This window comes from Corvus kubaryi, unplaced genomic scaffold (assembly GCF_017639235.1).
Source record: "Corvus kubaryi isolate FWS band 111438036 unplaced genomic scaffold, C.kubaryi_AGA036_p1.0 65161, whole genome shotgun sequence".
NCBI lineage: Eukaryota > Metazoa > Chordata > Aves > Passeriformes > Corvidae > Corvus > Corvus kubaryi.
The window spans coordinates 32,009-46,270 of NW_024581804.1; the positions used below are offsets into that span (position 1 = coordinate 32,009).

At 43.1% G+C, this 14,262-nt stretch overlaps 1 protein-coding gene across 1 annotated transcript; it reads right to left on the reverse strand.

Moving 5' to 3' along the window:
* Positions 1-4,884: 4,884 nt before the first annotated feature.
* LOC121673072 (mitochondrial amidoxime reducing component 2-like) lies at positions 4,885-14,241 on the reverse strand. Its single transcript, XM_042046112.1, has 7 exons — positions 13,985-14,241; positions 13,642-13,815; positions 10,446-10,608; positions 8,892-9,032; positions 8,159-8,220; positions 7,999-8,070; positions 4,885-7,476 (listed from the first exon to the last, which is right to left on the reverse strand). Exons 1-7 carry the CDS (start codon positions 14,227-14,229, stop codon positions 7,347-7,349), a joined length of 987 nt encoding a protein of 328 aa, XP_041902046.1. The 5' UTR covers positions 14,230-14,241; the 3' UTR covers positions 4,885-7,346.
* Positions 14,242-14,262: the final 21 nt, after the last annotated feature.

Genomic DNA, 14,262 nt, shown 5'->3' on the forward strand with positions numbered 1-14,262 from the left:
ACTAAAGAGATGCTGGCAGAGGACTTCATAATGATTAAATGCATTAAGTAAAGGACTCACTTTTTGATCAGCAGTGTAACTTTTCTACTGCTTGGAGCTGTGCTATCAGGAATCTTTTTCATAACATGCGACAGAAGAAAGACAGGGGTTTTTAGCTTCAGGGTTTGGAGGTTCTTTTTGTGTGTGGGGGAGTATTTTTGGGTTTGTTTAAATTAAATGAAATCATATTTTAACACACCTCTGCAGATAAGGTGATAATTTTCTTTTGAGAAGCAGATAAAAAAAAAAGCTTTAAATGCAGTGAATTTCATAGTCAAGCAAAGTAACTAAGGCTTCAGACACACTCTAAATTCCCTAAGTGCTGGAGGTAATCTCTTCTGCTCTCCATGCGAGGAGACTATCTGGCCACACCACCCACCACTCCAGCTTCTCTACAGCTGGTAAGTGCAATACTTACAGTGAAGGTGGTGAGGCACTGGCACAGGATGCCCAGAGAAGCTGTGGATGTCCCACCCCTGGAAATGTTGAAGGCCCAGTTGGATGCAGCTCTGGTCTAGTGGAACTTGTTCCTGTCCATGGCAGGGGGTTGGAACTAGATCATCTTAAAGTCCCTTCCAAACCCAAATCATTCTGTGTTCCATACAGAATAAAAAAGGGGAAAAGCACACTAATTTTTTTTTTTTTTAGCAGCTTTCCATTGTCTGCTGCACTGTCTGACTTCCCCCAGCTCCAGCTGCATGTTCAAAGTAAAGAAATCAGATGGATTTTGCTCTTGGCAATCTTAAAATAAGTATGTATGTCACTTACCCCTTCATGGCTGCACACCACTGACTCCAGCACTGCTGCCACTGCTTTCCCAGATAGATTCCACAAGGCAAACCTGAGCCCAGGTGATAAACTGAGCCAGGTTATCAGCAGTGCCACAGAACTCTCAGCAAGCTGTTTAAATTTTATCTGCTTTCAGTATCCTCCCAGGGGCTGATAAGGCCTGGCAGCTTCTTTGAGCACAGTCGCTCCCAGAATGGGTCCTCTGAGAGCGCACAGCCAACACTGCCCCTCTGCTTAAAAAACAAGAGTCTTGCTCTGATGGAGATCCCAGCTGAGCACTTGGACAGGTGTTTAGGTTGCACAGCTCAGTACAGTTTCTCCAGCTAGAGAGCAGTAACACACAGGTTGTCTGCAAGCAAGGTTCAGCACAGACCTTCTACTCCATCAGACCTAGTGCCCAAGAGCTGCTCCTATTTGAATTGGCTTTTGAAGGACTTCAGTGTGTGCCTTTGCATGTCAAGTAAACTCAGCCTTTTCTTAAAACCACTTCCAGAGCTGAGCAGATACTTTGAGAATTCCACAAAAACCATGAGGTATTTTTCCAGACTTTTTACAACTAAGTTTAGAGTGATGGATCTATTTGTCTTGCTGGTTCCCTTCAAGGATTAATTACACAGTAACCTGCCCCCCTAATCAGGATGTTTGTGACTCACATTTCTGAGCACATGAACATGAACTGGAAGAGATTTAGTTCTGCGAACACGCAGCCTAGGCTATGGCAAACCATCATTGGACAGCTTGAGGTCTATTAAACAGAAATAAAGGACAACTGAGGAAATTAGACTTCATGTTACCTTTTCTTGAGGTAACTGCAAGGATGATATTCTGCTTTACCTTAAATAAACCCAAGGAATGGAGTTAATATGGACCACCAAACTGCACCACTGTAAACACAGTGGAACATAATTTTTCAGTGAGTGAAGTCTTTATGTTTGAAAGGATCTAGGACATTGTTGGTACTCTTGATGTCTCCCACGATTTTCTTGCAGTCCAACTATCACAGTGGCTTTTGATCTTTTACCAAAAACCTAAAGCTTTCAAAGCACGCAGGAGGCTGGCCCTGTAGCCCATGGTATGTGAAGAGATGGAGAAGGTATTTTCCAAGTCTGAACTTAATGTCTATTGCTTTGTTTCGTGCAGCCAGAGGACACTGCACTCTTACCCATCTGTTTTGGCTTTTTTTAGTCCTACATGTCTATGTGCAAAATCTTGAAAAAATGAAGAGATTCAGTTGCCACTTTTAACTTATGCCAAAGCGATGTAGGTAGGTCTGCTGAAAATAACTGTCCATGACCCAGTAAAAGTAATTGTGGCTGCTGTGATTGAGGAATTGTCATCCTACATAATCTCTTGAAGACAAACCTCAATTAGCAGTGAACGAAGCTGGTTTTTGGAACTCAACAGTAAAGAGGCTATGAGGGTTAGCATGTCAGTGAAGCACAATAATTATTTCACTGTGCTTATTATCTAGCGCCTAAAGAAAGTGAGAACAGTCACCTGTTAAACAAGCAGTGATAAGCTGCCAGAGCAATTCTGTGTACTAGAGAAGATACAATTCTCTACAATACTGCTCCTGGAGGAAAGGGGAATTTCAGCCAGCCTTGGTGTCTCATGCATAACAGTCCAAGGGCAAAGGGGAGGTGCTTCAGCTTTACAGAGTGTCAGAAAAATGAGAGGTTCCCACCCAAACTCTTCAGTGTGATGTACCACAGGCTGTTCCATGTCTTTGTTCTGCACAAACAAAGGTGGAAGATAGTCTCCCCCTGATGTTTAGCTCAGGCTACAATTTCCTGTGGTTTGATTTTATCAGTGTCCATAAGTATCCAAAAGTCAGTATCAAAAGGAAGGATCCAGGCTCTTCTCAGTGGTGCCAAGCAATAGGACAAGAGGCAACGGGCAGAAACTGATGCACAAAAGTTCCACCTAAATATGAAGAACTTCTTCTTTACTGTGCAGGTGACTGTGCACTGGAACAGGTTCACCAGAGAGGATGTGGAGTGTCCCTCACTGGGGATATTCAAGAACCACCTGGACCCACTCCTGTGCCCTGTGCTCTGGGATGACCCTGCTTGAGCAGGGAGGTTGGACCAGACGTCCCAGTGTGGTCCCTTGCAGCCTGACCCATTCTGTGATTTTCTGAAGTCAATGTGATGAGCTGTGGCCCACAGGGGAGAGTGGCATTCCTCAGGCCAGGTTATTGTTGAATACTGGGACTTGATTGTACTCCACAACCAGGGCTCATTCGCAGTCCATCTGCACAGAAACACCTGGAGAACACGCAACCACCAAGTACCTTGCCTTCATTCACAGTCCCATCTAGTGCAGCTCCAGCCTTAACACACACCCTCTACACACCTAAGCCTTGCTCATCTCCTTTCCCCTTCCAACCATTCCTGGTCCCTGGTCTGCCTGATCAAGAACACTGTCACTTGCCATGCTGACACCATCCTTCCCTTCACTGTAGCTGGCACCTCCTCAGCTCTTTTTGCTTCGTGGCTTCATGCCAGTCTGTTGTGGCAAATGACACACACCTGTGCCACAAGTTGAATCCAAACTTCATTGCTAGGCTTGACTGCTCACATCCTGGTTCTAACAATCCCAAACAGGTATTTAGCAGCTGGGGAGCCAAGAGGCACTAACCCCTGCTTCACCTACACTGAGCAGTGCTGTGTGCTCCCACACATGGTGCGGTCACACTGCAGTATCCAGCTCCTTTCTCCGCTGGGGGCACCTTCTCCATGCACTATCCCAGAAGTGGCTCTGACAGCACACAGGCAACCCATGAACTGAGGATACTTGAAAACAAACAACAATAAAGAAAAGTTAAGAAAATTAAAATCTGTAGTTGGAAAGGGCCTTCAAGGATTACCAAAGTCCAGCTCCTGGCCCTGCCAAGGGCAGCCCCAAGAATCACACCATGTGCCTGAGAGCATTGTCCAAACACTTCCTGAACTCTGGCAGGCTTGCATCTGTAGGTTAATATCCTCGTCCCACACCAGGAAAGCAAATACAAGTGAAGATTCTGGCTCCAGAATCCAACTATTGTCATGATGAGTAAGCAGATTTGTTACAGAAAAGGCCCAGTGTGTGAAACCCTTACTGAGTTTACCAATTTCTTCAGGTAAAATGCAAAGATAATTACTAGTAACAGCGACATTCTAAGCTGAGATTGTTAACACAATGTAGATGATGTAAAAATATAAACATTTGTGAGGTATGAATACTGCCTCTCTTCCAGCTGAAGACTGATACACATGTAGGCTTTATGCCTGCATCACTTTTTAGAATCTTTTGTCCAAAAGAAAGATTTGCATGTGTAGCCCTCAGCCCTGCAGCTACCCAGCACAGGGAATTTCTCATGGATCTTGAATGAGAAAAAGGCAATTTAAGGGGCTAGGGATAGACCAGAAATGAACACCCTGTGGAAGCCCTTTTTGAAACATTTGCCATTTTCAGAGGCAAGATCCAGGAATCTCTTGTCTCCTTATTGAGCAGCAGTGATGCCTTTGGAAGGCTGTTTTTCTCCTTAGGATGCAGAAGCAGAATCTTTCTTGGGTTTTTTGAAGGGAGAGCAGACTTGGAGGAAAATGTACCCACCACAAATCTTAAGCAACCCAGAAATTTATGCTTTTAACAACTGCTATTCTCATACATAGTCTTCTGCAAGAACTATTGGTACAATAAATGCTGTAAAAAAAAGTTTTGGTATTATACTCTCAGACATGACCTTGCACAGACTTGAGTAAACATTCATATTTTTAAACCCATTTTTCCCTATTTTCATACACGTCTGGAAAAAAAAGGTAGTCTGTAAACATCTTTTTCATCTAATCATAAGGGTAGCAAAACTGAGTCTGATGACCACTTACATCTGATGGTTCTGCTCTCTTACAAATATCCTCTGGTTAGCTACATATATTCCTGAACTCAGAGGTAGGATTAAAGAAGACAATCATCAGTATTAACTAGATATGAGATCCTGGGAACAGTAGTCAAAATTAAATGCTGAAACAGAAAACAAAAAAAAAAATTCACAAATAAATATTACACCTTAAGAAAGTTTGATTCATTAGAAGTTTATACTTTCATTTTCTTCCTCTAGAGTTAAAAAACAATTAACATTTTTAAGTACACAATTTAAAAAACAGTGGTTCATGACTGACATGTTTTCAGTCAATTTTCTAAATGGCTTTAACAAAATCAAATGCAATTCCTACAATTACAGCAATTCAACAGTCATATGAAGATATTGATAGTTCAATGTTCTAACTCATGCTCTCAACTTCACAAAATGGCCCTCTTTGATCACATAATTGATTTAAGTGTCATCTGTGAACCATGTTGTACTCAGATGCACACCTGTTTTAGGATTCCAGCCGTATTCTTCTAAGAGGCTTTACAGGAGTAAATCAGGGGTTTTGATCTACGGCCTCTCCCTAACAGGAATGCAGATTGGCAGTTTCTCATTGCAAAGACAGCCCCATTTCCAAATTAGCCCAATCAACAGCTGCCTAATGAGAGGCAACAGGATCTATACCACACTATTTGTGTTATGTAAATGCTGATGTGCTGCTGAAACAGTAGTGGAAAAAATGTGTTTGGCCAGAAGCAAAAAAATCAGCTCTTTTTCCTTCCACTTCTTTAACTTAATGAAGAGACACACACTTAACTAATTGCTTTGGCAGGCCAACAGGCTCCCTGTGCTTAATAATACCATTAGGAATCCCACAAGCTTTCAGCTTCTAATACTAAGAACCTTCAACATGTGCTTTTTAAGAGTGAACCTCAAAATTCTTTTTCTTTTCCAAAGATGCTTTTTCTCTCACTTCTTCCCACTAGTTGCTGCATCAGGCATAACAATACACAAACAAGCAACATGCACTTCAAACTGGGCACTTGTCATCCCAGGAAAACTTAATCTTACAGAGCGCCCTGCTGACAAAATGGCATTCAGAGCAACTCTGAGTTCACAAATAATAGAAAACTAACTCCCCTACATGACTGCTTCAGGCTTGCCACATACACTCACCTGCACCTTTTCAAAGCTCAATGGCTCTTTGTTTTACAGGTCTGAGTTGTGAGCATGCATCAAAATTCCACCTTCCTACTTAAAACAGAAAATGAAGAACCTAAACATCAGATTGGATCATATTTGTTCTTCTTCATATTTAATTAGATTCCTCTTTTAGGCTAGGGCAATACTCTTTTTCCAAATCTATTAATCCATAAAAAAGAAACAAGCAGACAAGCACTCGAAAGATGGCTGGCTTGTGTCCTGGAGGCCACTTTTTAAAAAAGTATAATCATATAACATTTAAAGAAAAGATAACACTGCCATAATTCAACTAGTTTTCTCCCTTATTTGTTTTATGCAGTAGGAAATATAATTATCAGCTTCCTACAAACGGCTGACATTTTGGTTAGATTGGAGCAGGACAGGGGGTAACCAGAGATGTAAATATAGAACCAGTAAGGATGCTAACATGCTCAAACTGCAGCTTCCCAAACATCTGCTTAGCAGCCTAACTTTCTACACAAAGGGATTCACTGAGCCACAGAGGAGCTGTGCATGAGCCCTACAACATTGGCCTGGACAGCAGCTTGAACAGGGCAGGCTCAACATCAGATCACTCCCTACAGCTTTTCTTCCCCTCCAATGTGCACAAAGTCTCTGACACAGTGAACATCCAGTTCCTTTAGTCAAAGTGGAAATTCTACTGCTACGTCAGCAAATGCGTCACTACTCTACAGCTTCAGTGTTACAGTATTCTTCACAGGAGAAAAAACTGACTGCTCAAACTGTCAAGCAGAGGTCACAAACTAAACAAACCCACAGCCTTACACATCATTACCTGGCATCCCCACCTCCAGACTAGAGTATCATTTTGTCAGCTCACAATCCTCCTTCTAATACTGCTCCAATCTCAAGAGACAGTAGCAATCTTCAGGACACAACTGCAAGGAAAGAAACACTTCTAAAAACTACCTCTGAACACAGACAGGGCAAGTTGATTAGGACCAAAGGAGAGTGGATCCAGGGAGGATTAGGACCAAAGGAGAGTGGCAGAGCCCTGCCATCTGCATTCCATGACCATTCGTAAAGGCAGCTCTGTGACAAACATACTTTGTGCTTAGCATGACTGTTTTTGTGGTTCTTTATAGGCACTAAATGCATCTAACATACGATGCAAACCGCTGTGCGTGATTTTGGATTCCGATACTGCAGTTGATGTGAAATTTTAGGAGGTGTGATGCTCACAGTAGCGCTGTGAAGTCTGTCTTGGACCAGTTTCTTCTACCACAGCCTCCAGAAAAACTGCAGATGTGGTTACTACAGGTATGCCAGTAGATTACGTGATCTGAAAAGACTGGCACTTCACAGCCCCAAAGAACCTCCTGCACCTTAAAAAGTACAAAAAATATTGCAAGGAAGAAGAAAAAGTTATGTTGGTGACTGTGTACATGGAAAAACAATTTGCATATCAAAGTGAAAAAGCATCTTCTGATCAAAATCTCTTTCACTCCCAGACCATCTTGTACACAGGGTCTCCAACTTGAATTGTTCCGGTTTTGTTAACAGCAAAGTATTTCCCAAAGAGAGGGCTGGTTTTGTAGATGTGTTTCTCAGAGGGGTCACATAAGCGGTAACTGCAGAGAGAAAGCCTTTCTTTAGAATCAGTGGTAGCAAAATCTAAACATTAAAATATCAGTGATGAACGAGAGGACATGCAAATAATGATGTCTTGGTCATCATACTAGGCTAAAAGTTAAATAAATGTTGTAATTAAGGGAACCAAGCAGCTCAAATAGAGAAAAAAAAGCCTGAATGTACTCACATATTCATGTCTAATATATACACAAAAATCTTCATAAAAAGAAAAGTCAAAGTTAGACCTTTAGATACCTTAAATACCTGTTACCCCAAGCTTTCATCATAGCAGGCATGAAAGAGACAGGGAATGTGAAATTTGCAAGAAGGAAGAGAACTTCCTGAATTTTCTTACCATATAGAATTTCAAGTAGATTGGAAGCCAATATACACAGACCTTTACACTGCATTATTATGTCCCACACACACTCCAAACCACTTTTAAAACACTAGTCTAACATCTGCTGGGGTCTAGCCTAAATCCTCTCCCACAGTCTAACAAACAGTGGTATTTTTATAACCTTTTCAATGTTTCCAAGGGCTCCTTCCTGTCGATGACCCCAGTGTCAGGATTAACAGTGGTTAAAATACACCTGCAATGACAGACAGTGCCAAATCAGTCAGGGCTTCTTATCATAAACCTCTTTGTTCCTATGTAAAATAAAGGTCCCAAATGTTTACCTGCCACAACACACAGTCCCTTTCATCTCCACATCACCAATAAGAATATCCTCCCAGGTGTCCTGAGGGAAGTAAACATTAGGCACAGATTAGACACACCTACATGCAATCACTTTTCCAGGAGTGGCACCATCATTCATAAATAGCTGCACCATTCCAGATGAACACCTTTACTTGCACCTTCAAAATATGCACAGTTACACTACAGCACTGTTTTAATGAAAACCCTACTGCCACTGCATTTATCCAGTTCAGGACACACTAATAATTACATCTGAAAAGAGAGACACACAAGTAATCAATCCTGTTCTGCAACATGCACTTGTCTGAAGCACTGAACCTAAAACAATTTATTCTTACTGTATAGGTGATAATTAGATCTGTGACCTCTGGTAAATCAACAGTTTTGCAGAAAGGAAATTTTTGGTGGAAGTAAGGTTTTGCTTCTCATTTACACAAGCTTTCTATTGCAAAGCCTCTTGGGAGATAAAAAATCTATTCCTGCTTTAGGAACTTCTTCAATTTGAGAAATAATCACTCACAGACCTGTGTCCTCCATCAATGTTTCATGTGCACTGATGTGAGCTGAAGCTTTATCTCCCTCTGGAATTGAGTTGTAAAAATCACAGACTAGCAGCTTTCCTCGCCCTTGTAGGCACCATCACATAAGGAAACTAAGTTACAAAGAAACACAACCAAGCCTTCAAAAAGACATTTCAGACAGTTATTTTACCTCCTCAAAAGCACTGCAATCTGTCACAAAAATATTTGGCCTGAAGTTCTGTATCTTAGCTTTCTTTTCCAGCCTGGTATTTAAATCATCCATTGAAGCTTCAGAGATGATCAAGATTGGGCTGCAGTCAGGATAGGCAACCTATAGAAACAAACACCAACAAATCGTAAGGTTGCTGAAAGAGCAAGGGAGAAAAGTTACTGCATGGCAAAAGACAGGTGTTGGAAACAGCAGCCTTTTAGGCTGCTCCATTCAGGTTTTGCTTTTCCTGAAAATATGTTAACAAGGAAAACAACATGCTTTATCCTATTACAGTAACCATGGCAATTTTTGTGTGCTCAAATTGCATTATCACAACACCAGAGGGAGTTCCACACCCAGAACAGCAGTATTCAATTACAACTTTCCACTCATCAGTCTGGGATGCCTGTGCAGTGGGAGGGCCATATTAGCAAACAAGGCCAATGAACAGTATTCAAAAACCTCTAAACCTCTGAGAAGTGGAGCTCCACAGAGGTGGGGGGAAAAAACAAAAAAGAGAGACATTTTGGTAAGAATTTTAGTGTATAATCCTCCTGCCTTTCTCTTATATTATTCTTACTCCATTCTTGTTCATGCCTTCCAACCACAAGATGACGAGTATTGAAATAATGATCCAAAAAATTCTGCCTCTTTTCTTGCTACAATTTCTGAACATCACCCACCCCTCCTAATCTGATGTCCCTTTTGCCAAAACATTGTGTTTGTATTGGTCTCAGTGCCCTTACATAACAAATGCGTATCTATAAAAGTCTATAATTGAATAATAATACAATATTGTACAATAACAAGCAAGACACTGATGCCCTATAGAAAATAACATCACTATGGCAAGGTACTCACAATTTTGAGCTGTTTAAAAACCTTACATCTGATACAATTCAAACCATCTTCACCTGAGAGAGCTGTTCAGGAAAAAAGAAGGGCAGCAGTTGCTCAACTGACACAAGTATGTCACAGCACAGCATCTCATTTCCATACCTGCATTAAATTTCTCTAAAATCATACCTTCAAGCCTCTTCCCACAGAAGGAGAGAGATAAAACCTCTGTAACCTTCTCTGTTATTCCTAGGCCTACAACTATAAGGCTGGGTTGAGCATCATTCCTTTAAACAAAATACGAAGTAACAACTTGTATCAGTACACCCCCAGACCTAACAAGAGTTAGGGAGTGGAGTCTTTCTGTGCAACACAGATTACACCATCAAAACATCTTTAAAGATGTAACTTTTTTCTATTCACTGAGACACAAAAGGGTATTGTATTCTGCAATGTAATAACTCCTCTTCAAGTATCAGACTCTTTAGCTGTGAATGGTCAATAGCTTAAAACAGATTTAAAGTAAAACTTAAGCAAGTCACCTCATCACAGAAAAGAATACTCACATGGTTTTAGTACACAGCTACACACCTTGCTAAACTGGGCTCAATCATCAATGATGGAAGGGGCAGGTTCTGGTGGGTGGGCAGAAATGGTTAAAAGGACACACTTCTGAGAAAAAGAGCATTCATTTACCTCATCTGTGTTTCGGAAAAGGGCTATAGTGTCCTTTGACTTTCTTGGCACCATGGAGGGCTCGAAGTGCACCAGTCGACAGGGCTCTGAGTTCAGGAAGGTGGTGATCCACTGAGCCACTTCATCACCACAGTCCCTGCCTTGGATATCCTGTCCAAACACCCTGGAGAGTTACAACACAACAGCAAGTTAGCTGGACACATGAAGGTTCAAGGAAGCTTCTTATTCGAAGGTAAAGAACATGTTTCAACAGTGGTAGCAAAATACAGAAAACAAAACATTTCCAGTGGGCAATCTCCTCATGGCCACTGTGTTTTGAAAGCTAAGGAACATGGACACGACCAGACAATACCAGCTGGTGAAAGAATGAGCTCTGAACCAGTGTTAATGCGCCCAGAGCGAACTGTCACATCAGTGACAGTAACAAACCTACCTGTTTGTCCTACTTTGAGGAAAAAAAGGGTCTGCTCTTGCATTTGCATGTGACTGCTATACCAAAAAAATTCTACAGAGAAATTAACTGAAAGGTAACTAATTTCAGAAAATTAATGATAGTTTGAAACAATGTGATTAGTTACCACAACTGATACATACAAATGCTATTAATTAGAAGTGTCCCTAACTGTTAAGGAAACTTTCCTTCAGATTTTAGTGCTATAAAAATTTATCCAGAGATGAGTGAGACTCTTCAGCTCAGATTTCACATACAGAATAGCTCAGTATCTTAAGAGAGGTTAAAGATTTGTAATGGAAATAAAGTCTGTGGGCCACAAAAAGCAACCGCCAGTAGGATAGAAACAATGTTACACAAGAAACACTTTCCTGGCAAGAAAAGCTAAGCCTTGACTCAACCTTTCAATAAACTTTAACAGCAATCACGAGTAGTTTTGTTACACTCTTCAAAGTCGCCATTTTGACCCAAATGCACTGCAGTTTCCTATCTGCAATCAAATCCTGGGCAGCTTAAAGCATAGGGATGCCCATGCAGTTCATCTAGAGTGAGCCCAGCTCCTAGGAGCCTTTCTTTACTCATCTGGGGCAGTGATCATTAGGGTGCTGGCATCAATATCCCGGCTCCATCTGCTGGCATTCCTGTCTACCCTGTGACACAGACTGGGATCAAATGCCACTGCCCCAGACAGCATTCAATTGCCTTTTTCCTCCCTCCATCCCACAGTTCCTGCATGCCTTCTGACTGGCAGGACAACAGAGGCAAGGCTCTTACAGCTTCCAACACTACTGCTTTCCACTCAGGAAGCAGATCTATCCTAAGCACTCAGTGGTACAGGGATCGCTGGGAATGGATCACACAATTTAAGTGTTAGAACATACAATGACAAAGGGCACAAAAGAAGAGCACGAGGTTTCTTAGCCAGGGGGCTCTAGAAACCCTCTAGCATTTACACAATAAGAAAATGTACCTATACAATGGCTTTGGTCCTATATTTGACTCTCCCAAGCACAGGATTTTTGAATATCCACATAAAATTTGCAGTTTTCAAGATCAGCACATGCACAGCCATGTGCAGCCAGAGGCACTACGGCACTGCTTTAGCTCCAACCTATGGGGCAAGAGCTCCCATGAGCACCCACCCGAAGGAAGGCAAGAAAGAAAAAAAAAAGACAGACCAGAAGAACAAATCACTGAGATCTAAAACTGGAAAATACGAGAAATCCAAGCCAACTTTTCATTACTGAAATGTATTAGGCTATTTAAACATTTTTCTAATGGCACAGCAAATTTTAGAAAAATGACATCTTGCAAACTGCATGGCTTTGCAGTGCATGTCATTGGCTAACATATAGGCATTATGCATTCTGTTCCATTTCTCCATGAGAAATGCTACCATTTGGAACTTGCACCTGCCCTGTATAAACAGAGATACTGAGCTATGCTGATCAAGGGTTTCCATAGCAACAGATTAATGCTAAAAGCAAGCAAATTCAGTTCCTTGCCAGCACTGTTTTAGTTACAATTACAGCAGCTGGTGCATTAACCATCTCTGCTATCCAAAGAACAAACACTTACAGTATCTTTGCAGGGCATTATACCACTTACAGTTTCCAAACACTTTTAGAAACTTACATATTAACTGACATTTTAGCAGAGAAAAAGGTTTTCCACTTCCTGCTGGCAGTTTTCCAGCATGGATTTCAATACCTGGATAAACTAACTAGGCCTGCACTCATACACCAAAACTCTAAGCACACAGCTAAATCGCTGTTTGCAACCCATCCACCTGAAACTTCTTTGGGGTAGCACCTACAGGGAATGCCCTAAGTCCCTGGGATGCCCATCTTTCCCCTGTGACCACAGGGTGAGCCTTGTGCAACCAAGCTTTTAACTGAGGCACCTCAGTTAAATGCCTAAAGACAGAGGTCAGGGAATCTAAACTCCAACATCTCACCAGCTCTGAATGGCCAGTGTGCATCCAAAAATGCTGATGCACATAGTAGTTGTGACCAAGACACCCCAAAACACATGACTGAGGTTCTGAGATGTGACTGCTCACGCAAGCAAAAGTGAAAACACTAGAAGTAAAAACAAATAAGCAAACACGACATTCTGTGAAGACAGAAGATCACAGTTCATTTGGCAGGTGTGTAACACATGGTCTTTGATACTGTGTCATCCTTTACTGAGATTTGTTTTCACCACTGCTGAGCAGCTTAAAAGCAGAGCTTTTGTTATGACAGCTATTCCTGGCCTCCTGTGTAACACATGGCAGGGGATTTCACAGAATTACAAAACAGTCTGGAATAGAAGCAACCTTAAAGACCACCTAGGACAACTCCCCTAACATAGGCTGGGGCACCTTCCACTAGACCATGGTGTTCAGAGCCCCATCCAACCTGACTTTGAACACTTCTAGGGATGGGGCATCCACATCTCCTGTGTGCAACCTATGCCAGTGCCTCACCACCCACATAGTGATGAATTTCTTCCTAATAGCTAATCTAAACCTACTAACACCACTTCTTGTCTTGTCAGTATAGGCTCTGGTTTGAAGCCTATCTCCATTAAGCAGATGGTGAGAAATACCCACACAGAAAAGACATACCAGTACTGAACTTCTACACTCCAATTTCTTCATAAGAAAATGCAAAGCCTCACACAATCTTGGAAAGCAAAGCACATGAGAAAGACAGTTCTGAGAGAGAAGGAAGAGGGGAAAGAAAAAGCCGTCTTCAGTACCTGCAGTTGCGGACGGGGTTTTTCTCGGGGAGCTTCACAGGCACGCACATCTTCTCCATGTCCGCGGCCTCCAAGGTCAAGTGCCCGTCTTCACAGCTGACAGAAATAAGGACGAGCCGCGGCTCCTGGCGAGCTGTCACCATGTGCCCGTCCTCCCTGATCACGAGCCAGAACCTGCGGCGGGACGGGGTACAAAGGTGCCCAACAGCGTTAACGCTGGGCTCGGCAGCACCCGCACGGCAGGTGCTCCTTCCCAGCCCTCAGGAAACACCTGAAAACCGCGGAGCCACGCGGGGGCCCCAGGGCCCGGCCGGAGCTCCGCGCCCCCGCCCGGGCCGCCTACCTGTCCCGCAGCTCCCCGCAGCGCAGCCCCATCGGCGTCACCTGCGCCCGCCGCACCGACACCCCCCGGCACGACTTCACCGGGTACACGAAGAGCCTGAGCACCGTCCCGACCCGCTGCAGGCGGCGGCGGCGGCGGCCGGCCCAGCGCCAGGTGCCGAGCAGGGCGCCCAGCACCAGCAGCGCCGCAGCTCCCCACAGCCATGCCCGCCGCGCCGGCCCCGCCGCGCCCCGCAGGCCGCTCATGGCGACTGGGCCGCGCCGCGCACCCGGAGCGGC

Excerpts from the sequence above, each read along its gene's own strand:
- LOC121673072 (XM_042046112.1), bottom strand. The coding sequence starts at position 14,229 with ATGAGCGGCCTGCGGGGCGCGGCGGGGCCGGCGCGGCGGGCATGGCTG. Across the intron at positions 13,816-13,984 it reads TGCGGGGAGCTGCGGGACAG|GTTCTGGCTCGTGATCAGGG; the intron begins GTAGGCGGCCCG and ends GTCCCGCCGCAG. Across the intron at positions 7,477-7,998 it reads CCCTTGGAAACATTGAAAAG|TTACCGCTTATGTGACCCCT; the intron begins GTTATAAAAATA and ends TTCTCTCTGCAG.